We start from the raw sequence: 21,361 nt of genomic DNA on the forward strand, positions 1-21,361 counted from the left end.
CTCTCTCTCTCTCTCTCTCTCTCTCTCTCTCTCTCTCCCTCTCTCCCCCTCTCATTATCTCCCTCTCTCTCTCCCTCCCTCTCCCTCCCCCCTCTCTCTCAATCTCACTCTCTCTCCCCGCTCATTCTCCCTCTCTCTCTCTCTCTCTCTCTCTCCCCCTCTCATTATCCCTCTCTCTCTCTCCCTCTCTCTCTTCCTCCCTCTCCCTCCCCTCTCTCTCAATCTCACTCTCTCTCCCCGCTCATTCTCCCTCGCTCTCTCCCTCTCTCCCCTCTCATTATCTCTCTCTCCCTCTCTCCCCTCCCTCTCTATCCCTCTCTCTCCCCACCCCCTCTCTTTCTCTCTCTCTCTCTCCCTCTCTCTCTCCCCTCTCACTCTCCCCCTCTCTCTCACTCTCTCTCTCTATCTCCCCCTCTGCCCTCTCTCTCACTCTCTCCCTCTCTCTCTCCCCTCTCCCCCTCTCTCTCACTCTCTATGTCTCTCTCTGTCTCTCTCCCCCTCTCCCTATCTCTCCCTCTCTCTGTATCTCTCTCTCTCCCTCTCTCCCCTCCCTCTCTCTCTCTCTCACTCTCTATGTCTCTCTCTGTCTCTCTCTCCCTCTCCCCCTCTCTCTCCCCCTCTCCCTATCTCTCCCTCTCTCTCTCCCCCTCTCCCCCTCTCTCTCACTCTCTATGTCTCTCTCTGTCTCTCTCTCCCTCTCCCCCTCTCTCTCCCCCTCTCCCTATCTCTCCCTCTCTCTCTATCTCTCTCTCCATTTTACTTGGCAGAGTTTGCTGTCCGCCACACAGCAGTTTGCCATAACTTCAGTTATTTCACAGATACGGTGTCTCCGGCCTTGAATGAATTTACAAGTGATTGTGCTGTTTAAAGCCGCCGTCTGCCTCTCTCAGCCACCTGTGATTCATTTCCACAAGGAGAAGAAAAGGGAGTTAAACTGATGGCGGCTCTATTTGGTTCGTAATGCGAGAGCTGTATATAACAGTCTCCATATTACTGTGAGGAGCCTGAACAGGAAGTTTTCATAAACAAGTCAACACCGTGACGCAAGACTCACATTAAAATCTGTTTTTTATTTAACGGGGGAACAACAGCCTGAGTTGAGTTATCCACAAAGTCAGCCACACTACAAGAGGCAGACACACACACACACACACACACACACAGCCTGTGACACACACACATCTACACGCCTACCCCATAATGACATTTTAGAAAATGTTGTTTGTTTTCAATATGTTTTCATCAAAATATGAAAAAAAATGGTTGGAGCAGCAAATTGGGAGACTGGGCAAGAAGGACCTTGGTCAGGGAGGTGACCAAGAACCCAATGACCACTCTGACAGAACTACAGAGTTCCTTAGCTGATTTGGGAGAACCTGCCAGACGGACAACAGTCAGTACAGAGCCTAAACCAAACCCCTGAAGAGTTAGCCAGGTCCTAGACCAAACCCCTGAAGAGTTAGCCAGGCCCTAGACCAAACCACTGAAGAGTTAGCCAGGTCCTAGACCAAACCCCTGAAGAGTTAGCCAAGGGCAAGACCAAACCCCTGAAGAGTTAGCCAAGGCCAAGACCACACCCCTGAAGAGTTAGCCAAGGCCTAGACCAAACCCCTGAAGAGTTAGCCAGGCCCTAGACCAAACCACTGAAGAGTTAGCCAGGTCCTAGACCAAACCCCTGAAGAGTTAGCCAAGGGCAAGACCAAACCCCTGAAGAGTTAGCCAAGGCCAAGACCACACCCCTGAAGAGTTAGCCAAGGCCTAGACCAAACCCCTGAAGAGTTAGCCAGGCCCTAGACCAAACCACTGAAGAGTTAGCCAGGTCCTAGACCAAACCCCTGAAGAGTTAGCCAATGCCTAGACCAAACCCCTGAAGAGTTAGCCAAGGCCTATACCAAACCTCTGAAGAGTTAGCCAAGGCCTAGACCAAACCCCTGAAGAGTTAGCCAAGGCCTATACCAAACCCCCGAAGAGTTAGACAAGGCCTAGACCAAACCACTGAAGAGTTAGCCAAGGCCTAGACCAAACCCCCGAAGAGTTAGCCAAGGCCTAGACCAAACCCCTGAAGAGTTAGCCAAGGCCTAGACCAAACCACTGAAGAGTTAGCCAAGGCCTAGACCAAACCCCCGAAGAGTTAGCCAAGGCCTAGACCAAACCCCTGAAGAGTTAGCCAAGGCCTAGACCAAACCCCCGAAGAGTTAGCCAAGGCCTAGACCAAACCCCCGAAGAGTTAGCCAAGGCCTAGACCAAACACCTGAAGAGTTAGCCAAGGCCTAGACCAAACCCCTGAAGAGTTAGCCAAGGCCTAGACCAAACCCACGAAGAGTTAGCCAAGGACTAGACCAAACCCCTGAAGAGTTAGCCAAGGCCTAGACCAAACCCACGAAGAGTTAGCCAAGGACTAGACCAAACCCCTGAAGAGTTAGCCAAGGCCTAAACCAAACCCCCGAAGAGTTAGCCAAGGCCTAGACCAAACCCCTGAAGAGTTAGCCAAGGCCTAGACCAAACCCCTGAAGAGTTAGCCAAGGCAATAGCGGCAAAGAAACTCCCCTCTTGCCTTCTTCTGCTGTAGCATCATTATTCAGAATTTGTCCAATGTTTAGGCTATTATTTTCACTTACACATTCTTATTTAGCATACTTGATCATTAGTATTGTATTTATGATTTTGTGTTTAAAAAAAATATTCTTCTACCTTGTTTGAGCTCACGTTGAAGAGAAATTCCAATGTATGTACATACAAAAGCCAAATACATGAAACTTGACATTTGGCTAAGGTGTTGCTGTGTCTGTGTCCTTCTATGAGGGCTAATGTTAGCTGTGCTGTTCTGTCCTCTTCACAGGAGGAATGTCAGAACTACATTCGAGTTCTGCTGGTGAATGGAGACAGACTGTTTACATGTGGAACCAACGCTTTCACACCAATCTGCACCAACCGCACTGTAAGAATCTAATAATGTACCTTGTCTTCTCTTCTCGCTTTTTATTACATCTGTAACTTCCTTCTCCTTTCCTATCTGCCCACTCTGATTCAACTCCACCTACCGTATTAAAAACCTGCCGTCTATCCTGAGGAAAGTGTGTGGCCTGTTTGTTATATTATGTGGTAGCATAGTGGAGGGTAGGTGGAGGGGGTGGTTTTACCTTTGTAAAAAATATAGATTTTTCTCCAAAAGTAGCAAATGCAAAGGTCGTCGTCTCATAATGACTATTTACTGCGGCTGAAATACGTGATAGTATAAATGTCAGGAAACGACTATGATGGTATTTTATCTGTCATAGGAGAACACACTCTGAGTCGGTCTAGATAAGTACTGCATAACTGGCAGGGTTGGGGTCAATTCCATTTGAAATTCAAATTGTTCCTAATTGAAAAGCATTGAAGAGAAATTGGAATTGTAGTGTACTTCCTGAGTTGACTGGCATTTAAATGAGGTTGGGGAGAGAGGGGGAAGAGGAGAGAGGAAGCGAGGAGAGGGAGCGAGGAGATAACAATATACATTTGGTCTCCACTAAGTCATAAAGTAGGATGAATATCCTGTTCATTAATAATGTAGTCACTGTTCAAATGTCCTCATTCAATATTCTAATTCATTTTAACACTATACCAATATTTATGGCCTCGAATGGCAGGATTATATTTGCCATTGTGAGTAAAGTGGGAATGCAATCCTCTATCCATGGTATTGATCATGACGATAATGATGATGGTGGTGACGATGACATAGAGCCTATTATTGCAGACCCAATGTCCTCATCTATCCTGTAGACAGCTAGGAATCATTGACTCAGACATCTAACACCTCCTAGCCTGTCACTCTCTGTGTCTGATGACGTGTCCGAGTCGGCTGCCAGGAAGTGTCACATGGCAACTGACCAGGAAGAAAGGAAGCGGAAGCGAGATGAACTGAAAGCCCAGTCAGTAGCGCTGAGTGTCTCACAAACTCCTTCCTCCCATTGGTTTACTATGAGTCAGCCTCTATCTACACTCTACTCCTATTAGACCCATCTTCCAGGTCCAGCTTGACCCAAACACTTCCCTCAACACACAGGAAGATCTCCATCAATACCCCCTTTTCATCTCAGACGTCCGGCACAGACACAGACACTCTGTTGGGTTTGAGCTGGGTCAGGCCGGAGGCCCGGAGCGGAGGTAGTTTGTGTCGCCGGAACCAACAGTGGTCCAAGTCGACCCACTGTAATAAATCTATCCAAGTGACCGGTTCTGTTGTGCTGTTTGAATAAGTGTCACGTCCCTAGAGGAAGTAGAAAGTCCATCTCTCGTTGATTAACCCGAAACTACAGCCAGCATTATAGAGAAGCTTTAGTGTGTCTGTCAAACAAGGCTTGTGTTCTGTATGGTTAGATATTGTGGAACCCCAATTGGAGAATATAGTATTTATAATTCAGTATTTATAATTTATTTGGATTTCCAAGGGTTTCCATCGAAACAAACATTTATTTACACAACAGTATGTGTCTACCCATAAATTGTAACAAAAAAATGTTGGTTTATATAAATCCACTCAGAAAAAAACATGACTTCGGCTTAGATTGATAGGAATGGAGGTGAACATCTTGCTCTAAGCATATTTTATTCACTGTGAGATTTCACGGTTCCACCATGTGTTATAATGACATATCAACACCGCACACGTTCCACCTCTTAAACGTATTCAGAACTGCTGCCTCAGGTTATGCTGTGTGACTTTTTAGTGGGAACAAGTGTCAGGGCCATGTGTAGGATGAGCTGTTAAGTATTTTTAAACACAGAGAGCTGGATTTGGCCCGCTTTCAAAGGCAGGCAAACCAAACGTCTGAGCACTGAGTCTCACATCGAGCTGCTTGTGAAAACGGAAAGGCTTTCCTTAAGTCAGTGATATAGTTTAATAACAAGTTACCCAGGGCTTTCATTCATCCAGTGATGTGGTTTAATTACACTTTACCCAGGGATTTATTTAAGTCAGTGAGGGTGTTTAATAACGCATTATCCAGGTCAACAGATGGATTTCACTAGAGTCATTATGACACAACTCTACTAGGAGGAATAACAAGTCATTATGACACAACTCTACTAGGAGGAATAACAAGTCATTATGACACAACTCTACCAGGAGGAATAACAAGTCATTATGACACAACTCTACCAGGAGGAATAACAAGTCATTATGACACAACTCTACTAGGAGGAATAACAAGTCATTATGACACAACTCTACCAGGAGGAATAACAAGTCATTATGACACAACTCTACCAGGAGGAATAACAAGTCATTATGACACAACTCTACCAGGAGGAATAACAAGTCATTATGACACAACTCTACCAGGAGGAATAACAAGTCATTATAATGATCCAACTGTACCAGGAGGAATTACAAGTCATTATAATGATCCAACTGTACCAGGAGGAATTACAAGTCATTATAATGACCCAACTCTACCAGGAGGAATAACAGGTCATTATAATGACCCAACTCTACTAGGAGGAATAACAGGTCATTATAATGACCCAACTCTACTAGGAGGAATAACAAGTCATTATAATGACCCAACTCTACCAGGAGGAATAACAGGTCATTATAATGACCCAACTCTACTAGGAGGAATAACAAGTCATTATAATGACCCAACACTACCAGGAGGAATAACACGTCATTATAATGACCCAACACTACCAGGAGGAATAACAAGTCATTATAATGACACAACTCTACCAGGAGGAATAACAAGTCATTATGACACAACTCTACCAGGAGGAATAACAAGTCATTATGACACAACTCTACCAGGAGGAATAACAAGTCATTATAATGACCCAACACTACCAGGAGGAATAACAAGTCATTATAATGACACAACTCTACCAGGAGGAATAACAGGTCATTATAATGACCCAACTCTACTAGGAGGAATAACAAGTCATTATAATGACCCAACTCTACTAGGAGGAATAACAAGTCATTATAATGACCCAACACTACCAGGAGGAATAACACGTCATTATAATGACACAACTCTACCAGGAGGAATAACAAGTCATTATGACACAACTCTACCAGGAGGAATAACAAGTCATTATGACACAACTCTACCAGGAGGAATAACAAGTCATTATAATGACCCAACACTACCAGGAGGAATAACAAGTCATTATAATGACACAACTCTACCAGGAGGAATAACAGGTCATTATAATGACCCAACTCTACTAGGAGGAATAACAAGTCATTATAATGACCCAACTCTACTAGGAGGAATAACAAGTCATTATAATGACCCAACACTACCAGGAGGAATAACACGTCATTATAATGACACAACTCTACCAGGAGGAATAACAAGTCATTATGACACAACTCTACCAGGAGGAATAACAAGTCATTATGACACAACTCTACCAGGAGGAATAACAAGTCATTATAATGACCCAACACTACCAGGAGGAATAACAAGTCATTATAATGACACAACTCTACCAGGAGGAATAACAGGTCATTATAATGACCCAACTCTACTAGGAGGAATAACAAGTCATTATAATGACCCAACTCTACTAGGAGGAATAACAAGTCATTATAATGACCCAACACTACCAGGAGGAATAACAAGTCATTATAATGACCCAACACTACCAGGAGGAATAACAAGTCATTATAATGACCCAACACGACTAGGATGAATAACAAGTCATTATAATGACCCAACACTACTAGGATGAATAACAAGTCATTATAATGACCCAACACTACCAGGGGGAATAACAAGTCATTATAATGACCCAAAGCTTCTAGGTGAAACGCTATCCTGATGAAGGACTCAGGTAGGATACACTATCCTGATGAAGGACTCAGGTAGGATACACTATCCTGATGAAGGACTCAGGTAGGATACGCTATCCTGATGAAGGACTCAGGTAGGATACACTATCCTGATGAAGGACTCAGGTAGGATACACTATCCTGATGAAGGACTCAGGTTTACACTATCCTGATGAAGGACTCAGGTAGGATACACTATCCTGATGAAGTACTCATGTAGGATACACTATCGTGATACCTGCCTCCCCCCTCTGACCACTAGGCTATCTGCCGTCCCTACACTCTAACCACTAGGCTACCTGCCGCCCCCCTCTAACCACTAGGCTACCTGCCTCCCCCCTCTAACCACTAGGCTACCTGCCTCCCCCCTCTAACCACTAGGCTACCTGCCTCCCCCCTCTAACCACTAGGCTACCTGCCTCCCCCCTCTAACCACTAGGCTACCTGCCTCCCCCCTCTAACCACTAGGCTACCTGCCTTCCCTACACTCTAACCACTAGGCTACCTGCCGCCCCTATTTGAGCTGGGTACTGTAAGATGGTCCTACGGTAACGATAAGTGACAGTTTTTTTCCTAGAGGAGAAAAGCAGTTTCACAGGCATTATAGTTCATGGGACTCCATATCCTTCTTTTTAATCTGAGCTCTGTACAAATGTCAATTACCTCTTGGGCATGGTGGGCTGATAATGTACAAGACAAGAGGTGTGTGTGTGTATGTGTGTATTGACTGTGTGTGTGGTGGAAGCAATGATTAGCATTAGCATGAATGGAGTGGATGATAATCATGACAAGAATGTAATGAGATGAAGAATCTCATCTCCTCCACCTCTGCCCCCCCCCCCTCATCTGTCCCTCTCCCTCCTCCCCCTCTCCCTCCTGCCCCGCCCCCTCCTGCCCCGCCCCCTCTAGCTGACCAACCTGACAGAGATCCATGACCAGATCAGTGGGATGGCCCGTTGTCCCTACAACCCTCTCCATAACTCCACAGCTCTGATCACGTCCAGTGGAGATCTGTATGCTGCTACCGCCATGGACTTCTCTGGCAGAGACCCAGCTATCTACCGCAGTCTGGGGGGGCTGCCGCCTCTACGCACCGCACAGTACAACTCCAAATGGCTGAATGGTAGGCCGGGGTACTGGGTAAAAGAAAGGGGAGTAGGGGATTGTGGGCTGTTATTATACAATGCTTTTAGGACAACTCCAAATGGCTGAATGGTAGGCCGGGGTACTGGGAGGAAGTGAAGGGTAGGGGGATAAGCAGTAGTAGTATAGAGATGTAGAAAAGGGGTTCAAGGAGTTAACTTGTGGTGTCTGTCACTGTCACACAGTTCACTGATGACAAGACCATAAACACACTTTGTTTTGTTTTCATTCCTTTCAAGACAACAAGGGCTCAAAGTCTTTAACTTCTTTAAACAAAACAAAAAATCATGTCACAAAATCTTTCTCGTTCTTTATTGACATGTTTGTCTCTTTCCTTGTCGAAAGACATCAAAGTGACATTTTCATCTGGTAGTAAAACAATGAAATCAGCTTGTCGGCCTGAAGAGCTCAGTGTGTTCCAGTTCAAGAAGCACAGCCCCCCCTGGAACAAGGCTGCTGATTGAATATGCTGCTTCACTCATTCTCTCCCTCTAAAAGAGTCATTCTCTCCCTCTAAAAGAGTCATTCTCTCCCTCTAAAAGAGTCATTCTCTCACTCTAAAAGAGTCATTCTCTCATTCTAAAAGAGTCATTCTCTCCCTCTAAAAGAGTCATTCTCTCCCTCTAAAAGAGTCAGAGTCATTCTCTCCCTCTAAAAGAGTCATTCTCTCATTCTAAAAGAGTCATTCTCTCCCTCTAAAAGAGTCATTCTCTCCCTCTAAAAGAGTCATTCTCTCCCTCTAAAAGAGTCATTCTCTCATTCTAAAAGAGTCATTCTCTCATTCTAAAAGAGTCATTCTCTCCCTCTAAAAGAGTCATTCTCTCCCTCTAAAAGAGTCATTCACTCACTCTAAAAGAGTCATTCTCTCCCTCTAAAAGAGTCATTCTCTCCCTCTAAAAGAGTCATTCTCTCATTCTAAAAGAGTCATTCTCTCCCTCTAAAAGAGTCATTCTCTCCCTCTAAAAGAGTCATTCTCTCCCTCTAAAAGAGTCATTCTCTCCCTCTAAAAGAGTCATTCTCTCCCTCTAAAAGAGTCATTCTCTCACTCTAAAAGAGTCATTCTCTCACTCTAAAAGAGTCGTTTTCTCACTCTAAAAGAGTCAATCTCTTGTCAACCAGAGATCTGATTCGCTTTAAACCCATAAAATACAACCATAAAAATAAATATATAATTAAAAAGGCTCCACGTGTTGCAGCTACCTTTGAGAAAAGGGTTCAGCAACTCATTTTATGTAAAATAGATTTTTTTCTCTCTCTCTCTCTCTCTCTCTCTCTCTCTCTCTCTCTCTCTCTCTCTCTCTCTCTCTTCTCCAGTGATGCTGTGCAAAGCTGAGGAGGAGAAGACCATTTGAAAGAGCAACAAAAAAAATAATGTTTAATTTAAAAGTGGATTAAATCACTGTCAAGGAGGATAATGCATGTGGTTAAGGTCCAATAATGTCACACATAAAAATGAACACCCAGCAATGAGTGGATGTGGGAGGTCAGCAGATTTACGGCACTACACCACTGTTTTGGTGATTCCTCATCTGAATCCGTAGGCTTCCCAGGATGAATAATAGGTTTCACTATTGGAACACAAAAGTCATTAATAAGAATGACATCATTTATTTCCCCTAATCACTTTTACCTCACAGCTCTACATCAAGATCCTATGGACCCCTAAATAAATAAGCATAAAAATGAGTTGTATTTACAATGGTGTTTGTTCTTCACTGGTTGTCCTTTTCTTGTGGCAACAGGTCATAGATCTTCCTGCTGTGATGGCACACTGTGGTATTTCACCCAGTAGATATGGGAGTTTTTCAAAACTGGGTTTGTTTTCAAAATTGGGTTTGTCTGTGTAACCTGAGGGAAATATGTGTCTCTAATATGGTCATATATTGGGCAGGAGGTTAAGAAGTGCAGCTCAGTTTCCACCTCATTTTGCTGGCAGTGAGCACATAGCCTGTCTTCTCTTGAGAGCCAGGTCTGCCTGCGACGGCCTTTCTCAATAACAAGGCTATACTCACTGAGTCTGTACATAGTCAAAGCTTTCCTTAAGTTTGGGTCAGTCACAGTGGTCAGGTATTCTGCCACTATTTATTATCTGTTGGGACCAAATAACATTCTAGTTTACTCTGGGTTTTTTTGTAAATTCATTCCAAATTGTTAAGTAATTATCTTTTTATTTTCTCATGATTTGTTTGTGTCTAATTTTGTTGCTGTCTTGGGGCTCATTGGGATCTGTTTGTGTTTGTGAACAGAGCCCCAGGACCAGCTTGCTTAGGGGACTCTTGTCCAGGTTCATCTCTCTGTAGGTGATGGCTTTGTTTTGGAAGGTTTGGGAATCGCTTCCTTTTTTTGGAATTTAACAGCTCTTTTCTGGATTTGGGTAATTAGCGGGTATCAGCCTAATTGTGCTCTGCATGCAATATTTGGTGTTTTGCATTGTACATTGTTCTGGTGTTTGCCGCATTTTGTGAATTCTTGGTTGGTGAACGGACCCCAGACCTCACAACCATGAATGGCATTGGGTTCAAGTGTATTCTCTCTCTCTCTCTCTCTCTCTCTCTCTCTCTCTCTCTCTCTCTCTTCTTTCTCTCTCTCTCTGTCTCTCTGGATTTTTCTCTCGCTATCTCTTGCTATCTCTCTCTCTTGCGCTATATCTCTCTCTCTGGATGTTTCTCTTGTATCCCTCTCTCTCTCTCTGGCTTTTCTCTTGCTATCTCTCTCTCTTGCTATCTCTCTATTGCTCTCTCTCTCTCTTGCTATCTCTCTATTGCTCTCTCTACAAACTCCTCTGTTTTCTCTCTTGCCCTTCCCCCTCCTTCAACAGAGCCTAACTTTGTCTCCTACTTCAACAGCGCCTAACTTTCTCTCCTACTTCAACAGAGCCTAACTTTCTTTCCTACTTCAACAGAGCCTAACTTTGTCTCCTACTTCAACAGAGCCTAACTTTCTTTCCTACTTCAACAGAGCCTAACTATCTCTCCTACTTCAACAGAGCCTAACTTTCTTTCCTACTTCAACAGAGCCTAACTTTGTCTCCTACTTCAACAGAGCCTAACTTTCTTTCCTACTTCAACAGAGCCTAACTTTGTCTCCTACTTCAACAGAGCCTAACTTTGTATCCGACTCCAACAGAGCCTAACTGTGTCTCGTACTTCAACAGAGCCTAACTTTGTCTCCTACTTCAACAGAGCCTAACTTTCTCTCCTACTTCAACAGAGCCTAACTTTGTCTCCTACTTCAACAGAGCCTAACTTTCTCTCCTACTTCAACAGAGCCTAACTTTCTCTCCTACATCAACAGAGCCTAATTTTCCCTCCTACTTCAACAGAGCCTAACTGTGTCTCGTACTTCAACAGAGCCTAACTTTGTCTCCTACTTCAACAGAGCCTAACTTTCTCTCCTACTTCAACAGAGCCTAACTTTGTCTCCTACTTCAACAGAGCCTAACTCTCTCTCCTACTTCAACAGAGCCTAACTTTCTCTACTACTTCAACAGAGCCTAACTTTCTCTCCTACTTCAACAGAGCCTAACTTTCTCTCCTCCTTCAACAGAGCCTAACTTTGTCTCCTACTTCAACAGAAACTAACTTTGTCTCCTACTTCAACAGAGCCTAACTTTGGCTCCTACTTCAACAGAGCCTAACTTTCTCCCCTACTTCATCAGAGCCTAACTTTGTCTCATACTTCAACAGAGCCTAACTTTGTTTCCTACTTCAACAGAGCCTAACTGTGTCTCCTACTTCAACAGAGCCTAACTTTCTCTCCTACTTCAACAGAGCCTAACTGTGTCTCCTACATCAACAGATCCTAACTTTGGCTCCTACTTCAACAGAGCCTAACTTTGTCTCCTACTTCAACTGAGCCTAACTCTCTCTCCTACTTCAACAGAGCCTAACTTTGTCTCCTACTTCAACAGAGCCTAACTTTGTCTCCTACTTCAACAGAGCCTAACTCTCTCTCCTACTTCAACAGAGCCTAACTTTCTCTCCTACTTCAACAGAGCCTAACTGTCTCTCCTACTTCAACAGAGCCTAACTTTGTCTCCTACTTCAACAGAGCCTTACTTTGTATCCTACTTCAACAGAGCCTAACTTTCTCTCCTACTTCAACAGAGCCTAACTTTGTCTCCTACTTCAACAGAGCCTAACTTTGTTTCCTACTTCAACAGAGCCTAACTTTCTCTCTTACTTCAACAGAGCCTAACTTTCTCTCCTACTTCAACAGAGCCTAACTTTCTCTCCTACTTCAACAAAGCCTAACTTTCTCTCCTACTTCAACAGAGCCTAACTTTCTTTCCTACTTCAACAGAGCCTAACTTTCTCTCCTACTTCAACAGAGCCTAACTTTCTCTCCTACTTCAACAAAGCCTAACTTTCTTTCCTACTTCAACAGAGCCTAACTATCTCTCCTACTTCAACAGAGCCTAACTTTCTTTCCTACTTCAACAGAGCCTAACTTTGTCTCCTACTTCAACAGAGCCTAACTTTCTTTCCTACTTCAACAGAGCCTAACTATCTCTCCTACTTCAACAGAGCCTAACTTTGTATCCGACTCCAACAGAGCCTAACTGTGTCTCGTACTTCAACAGAGCCTAACTTTGTCTCCTACTTCAACAGAGCCTAACTTTCTCTCCTACTTCAACAGAGCCTAACTTTGTCTCCTACTTCAACAGAGCCTAACTTTCTCTCCTACTTCAACAGAGCCTAACTTTCTCTCCTACATCAACAGAGCCTAATTTTCCCTCCTACTTCAACAGAGCCTAACTGTGTCTCGTACTTCAACAGAGCCTAACTTTGTCTCCTACTTCAACAGAGCCTAACTTTCTCTCCTACTTCAACAGAGCCTAACTTTGTCTCCTACTTCAACAGAGCCTAACTCTCTCTCCTACTTCAACAGAGCCTAACTTTCTCTCCTACTTCAACAGAGCCTAACTTTCTCTCCTACTTCAACAGAGCCTAACTTTCTCTCCTCCTTCAACAGAGCCTAACTTTGTCTCCTACTTCAACAGAACCTAACTTTGTCTCCTACTTCAACAGAGCCTAACTTTGGCTCCTACTTCAACAGAGCCTAACTTTCTCCCCTACTTCATCAGAGCCTAACTTTGTCTCATACTTCAACAGAGCCTAACTTTGTTTCCTACTTCAACAGAGCCTAACTGTGTCTCCTACTTCAACAGAGCCTAACTTTCTCTCCTACTTCAACAGAGCCTAACTGTGTCTCCTACATCAACAGATCCTAACTTTGGCTCCTACTTCAACAGAGCCTAACTTTGTCTCCTACTTCAACTGAGCCTAACTCTCTCTCCTACTTCAACAGAGCCTAACTTTGTCTCCTACTTCAACAGAGCCTAACTTTGTCTCCTACTTCAACAGAGCCTAACTCTCTCTCCTACTTCAACAGAGCCTAACTTTCTCTCCTACTTCAACAGAGCCTAACTGTCTCTCCTACTTCAACAGAGCCTAACTTTGTCTCCTACTTCAACAGAGCCTTACTTTGTATCCTACTTCAACAGAGCCTAACTTTCTCTCCTACTTCAACAGAGCCTAACTTTGTCTCCTACTTCAACAGAGCCTAACTTTGTTTCCTACTTCAACAGAGCCTAACTTTCTCTCTTACTTCAACAGAGCCTAACTTTGTCTCCTACTTCAACAGAGCCTAACTTTGTCTCCTACTTCAACAAAGCCTAACTTTCTCTCCTACTTCAACAGAGCCTAACTTTCTTTCCTACTTCAACAGAGCCTAACTTTCTCTCCTACTTCAACAGAGCCTAACTTTCTCTCCTACTTCAACAAAGCCTAACTTTCTCTCCTACTTCAACAGAGCCTAACTTTCTCTCCTACTTCAACAGAGCCTAACTTTGTCTCCTACTTCAACAGAGCCTAACTTTGTCTCCTACTTCAACAGAGCCTAACTTTCTCTCCTACTTCAACAGAGCCTTACTTTGTCTCCTACTTCAACAGAGCCTAACTTTCTCTCCTACTTCAACAGAGCCTAACTTTGTTTCCTACTTCAACAGAGCCTAACTTTCTCTCCTACTTCAACAGAGCCTAACTTTCTCTCCTACTTCAACAGAGCCTAACTTTCTCTCCTACTTCAACAAAGCCTAACTTTTTCTCCTACTTCAACAGAGCCTAACTTTCTCTCCTACTTCAACAGAGCCTAACTTTCTATCCTACTTCAACAGAGCCTAACTTTCTCTCCTACTTCAACAAAGCCTAACTTTCTCTCCTACTTCAACAGAGCCTAACTTTCTCTCCTACTTCAACAGAGCCTAACTTTGTCTCCTACTTCAACAGAGCCTAACTTTGTCTCCTCCTTCAACAGAGCCTAACTTTGTCTCCTACTTCCACAGAGCCTAACTTTTCTACTACTTCAACAGAGCCTAACTTTGTCTCCTACTTCAAGAGCCTAACTTTGTCTCTTCCTTCAACAGAGCCTAACTTTGTCTCCTCCTTCAACAGAGCCTAACTTTGTCTCCTCCTTCAACAGAGCCTAACTTTGTCTCCTCCTTCAACAGAGCCTAACTTTGTCTCCTACTTCAACAGAGCCTAACTTTGTCTCCTACTTCAACAGAGCCTAACTTTGTCTCCTCCTTCAACAGAGCCTAACTTTGTCTCATACTTCAACAGAGCCTAACTTTGTCTCCTACTTCAACAGAGCCTAACTTTGTCTCCTCCTTCAACAGAGCCTAACTTTGTCTCCTCCTTCAACAGAGCCTAACTTTGTCTCCTACTTCAACAGAACCTAACTTTGTCTCCTACTTCAACAGAGCCTAACTTTGGCTCCTACTTCAACAGAGCCTAACTTTCTCCCCTACTTCATCAGAGCCTAACTTTGTCTCCTCCTTCAACAGAGCCTAACTTTGTCTCCTACTTCCACAGAGCCTAACTTTTCTACTACTTCAACAGAGCCTAACTTTGTCTCCTACTTCAAGAGCCTAACTTTGTCTCCTCCTTCAACAGAGCCTAACTTTGTCTCCTCCTTCAACAGAGCCTAACTTTGTCTCCTCCTTCAACAGAGCCTAACTTTGTCTCCTCCTTCAACAGAGCCTAACTTTGTCTCCTACTTCAACAGAGCCTAACTTTGTCTCCTACTTCAACAGAGCCTAACTTTGTCTCCTCCTTCAACAGAGCCTAACTTTGTCTCATACTTCAACAGAGCCTAACTTTGTCTCCTACTTCAACAGAGCCTAACTTTGTCTCCTCCTTCAACAGAGCCTAACTTTGTCTCCTACTTCAACAGAGCCTAACTTTGTCTCCTCCTTCAACAGAGCCTAACTTTGTCTCCTCCTTCAACAGAGCCTAACTTTGTCTCCTACTTCAACAGAGCCTAACTTTGTCTCCTACTTCAACAGAGCCTAACTTTGTCTCCTCCTTCAACAGAGCCTAACTTTGTCTCCTACTTCCACAGAGCCTAACTTTTCTACTACTTCAACAGAGCCTAACTTTGTCTCCTACTTCAAGAGCCTAACTTTGTCTCCTCCTTCAACAGAGCCTAACTTTGTCTCCTCCTTCAACAGAGCCTAACTTTGTCTCCTCCTTCAACAGAGCCTAACTTTGTCTCCTCCTTCAACAGAGCCTAACTTTGTCTCCTACTTCAACAGAGCCTAACTTTGTCTCCTACTTCAACAGAGCCTAACTTTGTCTCCTCCTTCAACAGAGCCTAACTTTGTCTCATCCTTCAACAGAGCCTAACTTTGTCTCCTACTTCAACAGAGCCTAACTTTGTCTCCTCCTTCAACAGAGCCTAACTTTGTCTCCTCCTTCAACAGAGCCTAACTTTGTCTCCTACTTCAACAGAACCTAACTTTGTCTCCTACTTCAACAGAGCCTAACTTTGGCTCCTACTTCAACAGAGCCTAACATTCTCCCCTACTTCATCAGAGCCTAACTTTGTCTCCTCCTTCAACAGAGCCTAACTTTGTCTCCTACTTCCACAGAGCCTAACTTTTCTACTACTTCAACAGAGCCTAACTTTGTCTCCTACTTCAAGAGCCTAACTTTGTCTCCTCCTTCAACAGAGCCTAACTTTGTCTCCTCCTTCAACAGAGCCTAACTTTGTCTCCTCCTTCAACAGAGCCTAACTTTGTCTCCTACTTCAACAGAGCCTAACTTTGTCTCCTCCTTCAACAGAGCCTAACTTTGTCTCATACTTCAACAGAGCCTAACTTTGTCTCCTACTTCAACAGAGCCTAACTTTGTCTCCTCCTTCAACAGAGCCTAACTTTGTCTCCTACTTCAACAGAGCCTAACTTTGTCTCCTCCTTCAACAGAGCCTAACTTTGTCTCCTCCTACGACATCGGGAACTTCACCTACTTCTTCTTTCGGGAGAACGCGTTGGAACACGACTGCGGTCGGACCGTGTTCTCTCGCGCTGCCCGGGTCTGTAAGAACGACATTGGAGGACGCTTCCTATTGGAGGACACCTGGACCACGTTCATGAAGGCTCGGTTGAACTGCTCTCGACCAGGGGAGATACCGTTCAACTATAATGAACTACAGGGAACGTTCTACCTGCCAGAGTTAGACCTGCTCTATGGGATCTTTACTACTAACGTGTAAGAAATACATTCTAGACACACAGAGACACACAGAGACACACAGAGACACACAGAAACAGAGACACACAGAGACACACAGAAACACACAGAAACAGAGACACACAGAGACACACAGAAAAAGAGACACACAGAGACACACAGAAACACACAGAAACAGAGACACACGGAGACACACAGAAACAGAGAGACACAGAGATACACAGAGATAAACAGAGACACACAGAGACACTTGCAGAGACACATGCAGAGACACTTGCAGAGACACATGCAGAGACACATGCAGAGACACACTCAGAGAAACACATAGAAACACAGAGAAACAGAGAGACACAGAGAGACACGCAGAGAAACACAGAGAGACAGAGAGACAGAGACATACAGAGAAACACACAGACACACACTTTACCCTCTCTAACATGGGCCTGTGCAGACTTACTCTGTCACAATGGGCAGGACAAGGCAATGGTCAGATATACCAGCCAGAGGGTAGACGCCAGAGGCGGCTGGTGGGATGAGCTATAGGAGGACAGGCTCATTCTAATGGAATGAATGGAACGGTATCAAACACATCAAACGTATATGGAAACCACATGTTTGATGCAGTTGCCTTTATTCCATTCCAGCCATTACAATGAGCCAGTCCTCTCATAGCTCATCCCACCAGCCTCCACTGTGTACTCTGCCTAGAGGTTCCTTCATGTCTTTTCGTATTATGGTCAATAGACCTTGAAGTGGGCAAAACACTGAAGTATCCTTCAGGTACAGCTGATAATGAACAGTCATATTATACTATCATCATTCACTCACGTTTAGTTTGACAGTTTGATTCAGACTGGTTTCTCTCATGTTATTTTATAATATCTTAGAGAAGACACGTTCTTGCTAAAGTGACAGTTTTAAAATTCAAAGTTATTCATCAGGCCCGATCTGGACACTTAGCCAGAGAGGCAGAACCTCTTAATTGAAGCCCGGTGTTCAATTTATAGTCAATTTAGACCATCCATCACTCACAGTGTGATCTGAGTCCACAGACACGATCTGGTAGGGACAGATATAAAGGTATATACCAGTCAGCTAGCATTGTGTCTGCTTAGTTGGCTTCTTAATCTATCTCTCTCTATATATATATACTATATATACAGTACCAGTCAAAACATTTGAGACACCTATTCATTCAAGGGTTTTTCTTTATTTTACTATTTTCTACATTGTATAATAATGGTGAAGACATTAAAACTATGAAATTACACATATGGAATCATGTACTTGTTGGCTGTTTTTCCTTCAATTTGCAGTCCAACTCATCCCAAACCATCTCAATTGGGTAGAGATTGCGTAATTGTGGAGGCCAGGTCATCTGATGCAGCACTCAATCACTCTCCTTCTTGGTCAAATAGCCCTTACACAGTCTGGAGGTGTGTTGGGACATTGTCCTGTTGAAAAACAAATGATAGTCCCGCTAAGCACAGACGAGATGGGATGGCGTATCGCTGCAGAATGCTGTGGTAGCCATGCTGGTAAAGTGTGCCTTGAATTCTAAGTAAATGAAAGACAGTTTCACCAGAAAAGCACACCCACACCATCACACCTCCTCCTCCATGCTTCATGGTGGGAAGCACACATGTGGAGATTGTCTGTTCACCGACTCTGCATCTCATGGCAGTTAGAACCAAAAATCTCAAGTTTGGACTCATCAGACCAAAGGACTAATGTCCATTGCTTGTGTTTCTTGGCCCAAGTAAGTCTCTTCTTCTTATTGGTGTCCTTTAGTAGTGTTTTCTTTGCAGCAATTCGACCATGAAGGCCTGATTCACTCAGTCTCCTCTGAATAGTTGATGTTGAGATGTGTCTGTTACTTGAACTCTGTGAAGCATTTATTTGGGCTGCAATCTGAGGTGCAGTTAATTGCCGATTTCTGAGGCTGGTAACTCTAATGAAGTTATCCTCTGCAGCAGAAGTAACTCTGGGTCTTCCTTTCCTGTGGCGGTTCTCATGAGAGCCAGTTTCATCATAGCGCTTGATGATTTTCGCGACTGAACTTGAAGAAACGTTCAAAGTTCTTGAATTGTTCCGTATTGACTGACCTTCATGTCTTAAAGTAATGATGGACTGTTGTTTCTCTTTGCTTATTTGAGCTGTTCTTGCCATAATATGGATTTAGCCCTATTTGGTAAAAGACCATCTTCTGTATACCAAACCTACCTTGTCACAACACAACTGATTGGCTGTAATGCATTACCTTCTTTCGGATCATTCAGACGCTAGCGTCCCACCTCGACAACATCCAGTGAAATTGCAGTGCGCGTAATTCAAAATACAAAAGTAGTAATATTAAACATTCATCAAAATTCAAATGTTATACACCATTATTTAGTTTAGAATCTTGGTAATCGAACCGCTTTGTCCGATTTACAATAGGCTTTACGGCGAAAGCATAACATTTGATTGTCTGAGGACAGCGCCTCAGCCACTTCCTGCATTAACATGAATTCATAACCTGCACAGGTGTCACAAAAATCAAAAATAGCGATAAAATAAATCACTTACCTTTGAAGATCTTCATCTGTTTGCAATCCAACGGGTCCCAGCTACACAATGAATGGTCGCTTTGTTCGATAAAGTCCTTCTTTACATCCCAAAAAATGTCAGTTTATTTGGCGCGTTTGATTCAGAAATCCACCTGTTCTCGCCCAACATGCCTACAAAGGAATCTAAAAAGTTACCTGTAAACTACGTCCCAACAATTCAAACAACGTTTCTAATCCAAACTCAGGTACCCTAATATGTAAATAATCTATCAAATTTAAGACGGAATATACTGTGTTCAGTACCGGAGAAAAAGAACGAGGAGCGCAAACTCATTCACGCGCCTCAAAAGACTAGAGTCCTTCTGAGAGATATTCTGAAAGAATAGGTATACTTCTTCATTTTTCAAAAAACAAAGCATGAAACCATTTCTAAAGACTGTTGACATCTAGTGGAAGCCATAGGAACTGCAGTCTGGGTCCTAATTATTAGACTTTCCCATAGAAAACCATTGAAATTCCAATGACCTCAAAAAAAAGAAATTCCTGGATGGATTTGTCCTTGGGATTTCGCCTGCCAAATCAGTTCTGTCATACTAACAGACATTATTTTAACGGTTTTCGAACCTTTAGAGTGTTTTCTATCCAATACTACCATGTACATGCATATTCTAGCTTCTGGGCCTGAGTAACAGGCAGTTTACTTTGTGCACCTCAGTCATCCAAACCTCCGAATACTCCCCTAGCCTTAAAACGTTAAGAAGGAAATACATTTCACAAGTTAACTTTTAAGAAAGCACACCTGTTAATTGAAATGCATGTCAGCTGACTAAATCATGAAGCTGGATGATTCCATATGTGTTATTTCATATTGTTGATTTCTTTACTATTATTCTACAATGTAGAAAATAGTAAAAAATAAAGCAAAACCCTGGAATGAGTAGTTGTGTCCAAACTTTTGACTGGTACTGTATACATATTTATATGCATCTCTCTCCCTCTCCCCCTCCTTACAGGAATAGCATAGCAGCGTCTGCGGTGTGTGCCTTCAACCTCAGTGCCATCACCCGTGTGTTCGGTGGCCCCTTCAAGTACCAGGAGAACTCTCGCTCCGCCTGGCTACCTTACCCCAACCCTAACCCTGACTTCCAGGTAAACATACACCTACCACAACCCTAACCTTGACGTTCAGTTAGATATAAACCTACCCCAACCCTAACCTTGACTTTCAGGTAGAAATATACCTGCCCCAACCCTAACCTTCACTTTCAGGTAGATATTTACCTACCCCAACCCTAACCTTCACTTTCAGGTAGATATTTACCTACCCCAACTCTAACCTTCACTTTCAGGTAGATATTTACCTACCCCAACCCTAACCTTGACGTTCAGGTAGATATAAACCTACCCCAACCCTAACCTTGACTTTCAGGTAGATATATACCTACCCCAACCCTAACCTTGACTTTCAGGTAAGGAACTCCAAAATGGCCGTCAAACTGAGCTCACAGGGAAATCTCCTGTCCCAACATGGGCCTGAAGCCATGGGTTCAGCTAGGTATTTGTTCTATCAGGGTTAAGCCAGGCTCAGGTTCAGATTGGGATATGGTTTGGCAATAACCAGGCTGAAAATAACAAGACACCAGTTGCTACCATACAAGACAGATGGATGAGTCAGGTCACTGCCTTATATGAGATATCCGACCGTGAACAGTCCACTCTAGTGGTCTTTTAGCCATCGTGCTGTTACACCCTCCTGGTTATTCTGAGAGCACAACGTCCGTTTTTATCACCACAACAACAACTCTGCCCAATTAACCGACACACAGAAACGTCATCACATACTCTGCCTTTGTAGGAATATACTCATGAGTGTTGGTGGGTATTCATTTTGAGCGTTGGTGGGTATTCATTATGAGCATTCGTGGGTATTCATTATGAGAGTTGGTGGGTGTTCCTCATGAGCATTATTGGGTGTTCTTCATGAATGTTGGTGGGTATTCATTATGAGGGTTGGTGGGTATTCATTATGAGCGTTGGTGGGTATTCATTATGAGCGTTGGTGGGTATTCATCATGAGCGTTGGTGGGTGTTCCTCATGAGCATTATTGGGTGTTCTTCATGAATGTTGGTGGGTATTCATTATGAGGGTTGTTGGGTATTCATTATAAGCGTTGGTGGGTATTCATTATGAGCGTTGGTGGGTATTCATTATGAGCATTGGTGGGTATTCATTATGAGCATTGGTGGGTATTCATTATGAGCGTTGGTGGGTGTTCTTCCTGAGCGTTGGTGGGTATTCATTATGAGCATTGGTGGGT

The 21,361-nt window shown here is 43.5% G+C and overlaps 1 protein-coding gene across 1 annotated transcript in view; it reads left to right on the plus strand.

The window, feature by feature from the left end:
• The window catches only part of LOC115117765 (semaphorin-5A-like), a 251,760-nt gene that overhangs the window by 135,566 nt on the left and 94,833 nt on the right, over window positions 1–21,361 (plus strand). The window contains exons 6-9 of the mRNA XM_065019047.1: window positions 2,840–2,938; window positions 7,727–7,940; window positions 16,227–16,512; window positions 20,057–20,192. Coding sequence (XP_064875119.1) covers window positions 2,840–2,938; window positions 7,727–7,940; window positions 16,227–16,512; window positions 20,057–20,192 — 735 coding nt within the window. The remainder of the gene's footprint in view (window positions 1–2,839; window positions 2,939–7,726; window positions 7,941–16,226; window positions 16,513–20,056; window positions 20,193–21,361) is intronic.

Source organism: Oncorhynchus nerka, linkage group LG6 (genome assembly GCF_034236695.1).
Source record: "Oncorhynchus nerka isolate Pitt River linkage group LG6, Oner_Uvic_2.0, whole genome shotgun sequence".
NCBI lineage: Eukaryota > Metazoa > Chordata > Actinopteri > Salmoniformes > Salmonidae > Oncorhynchus > Oncorhynchus nerka.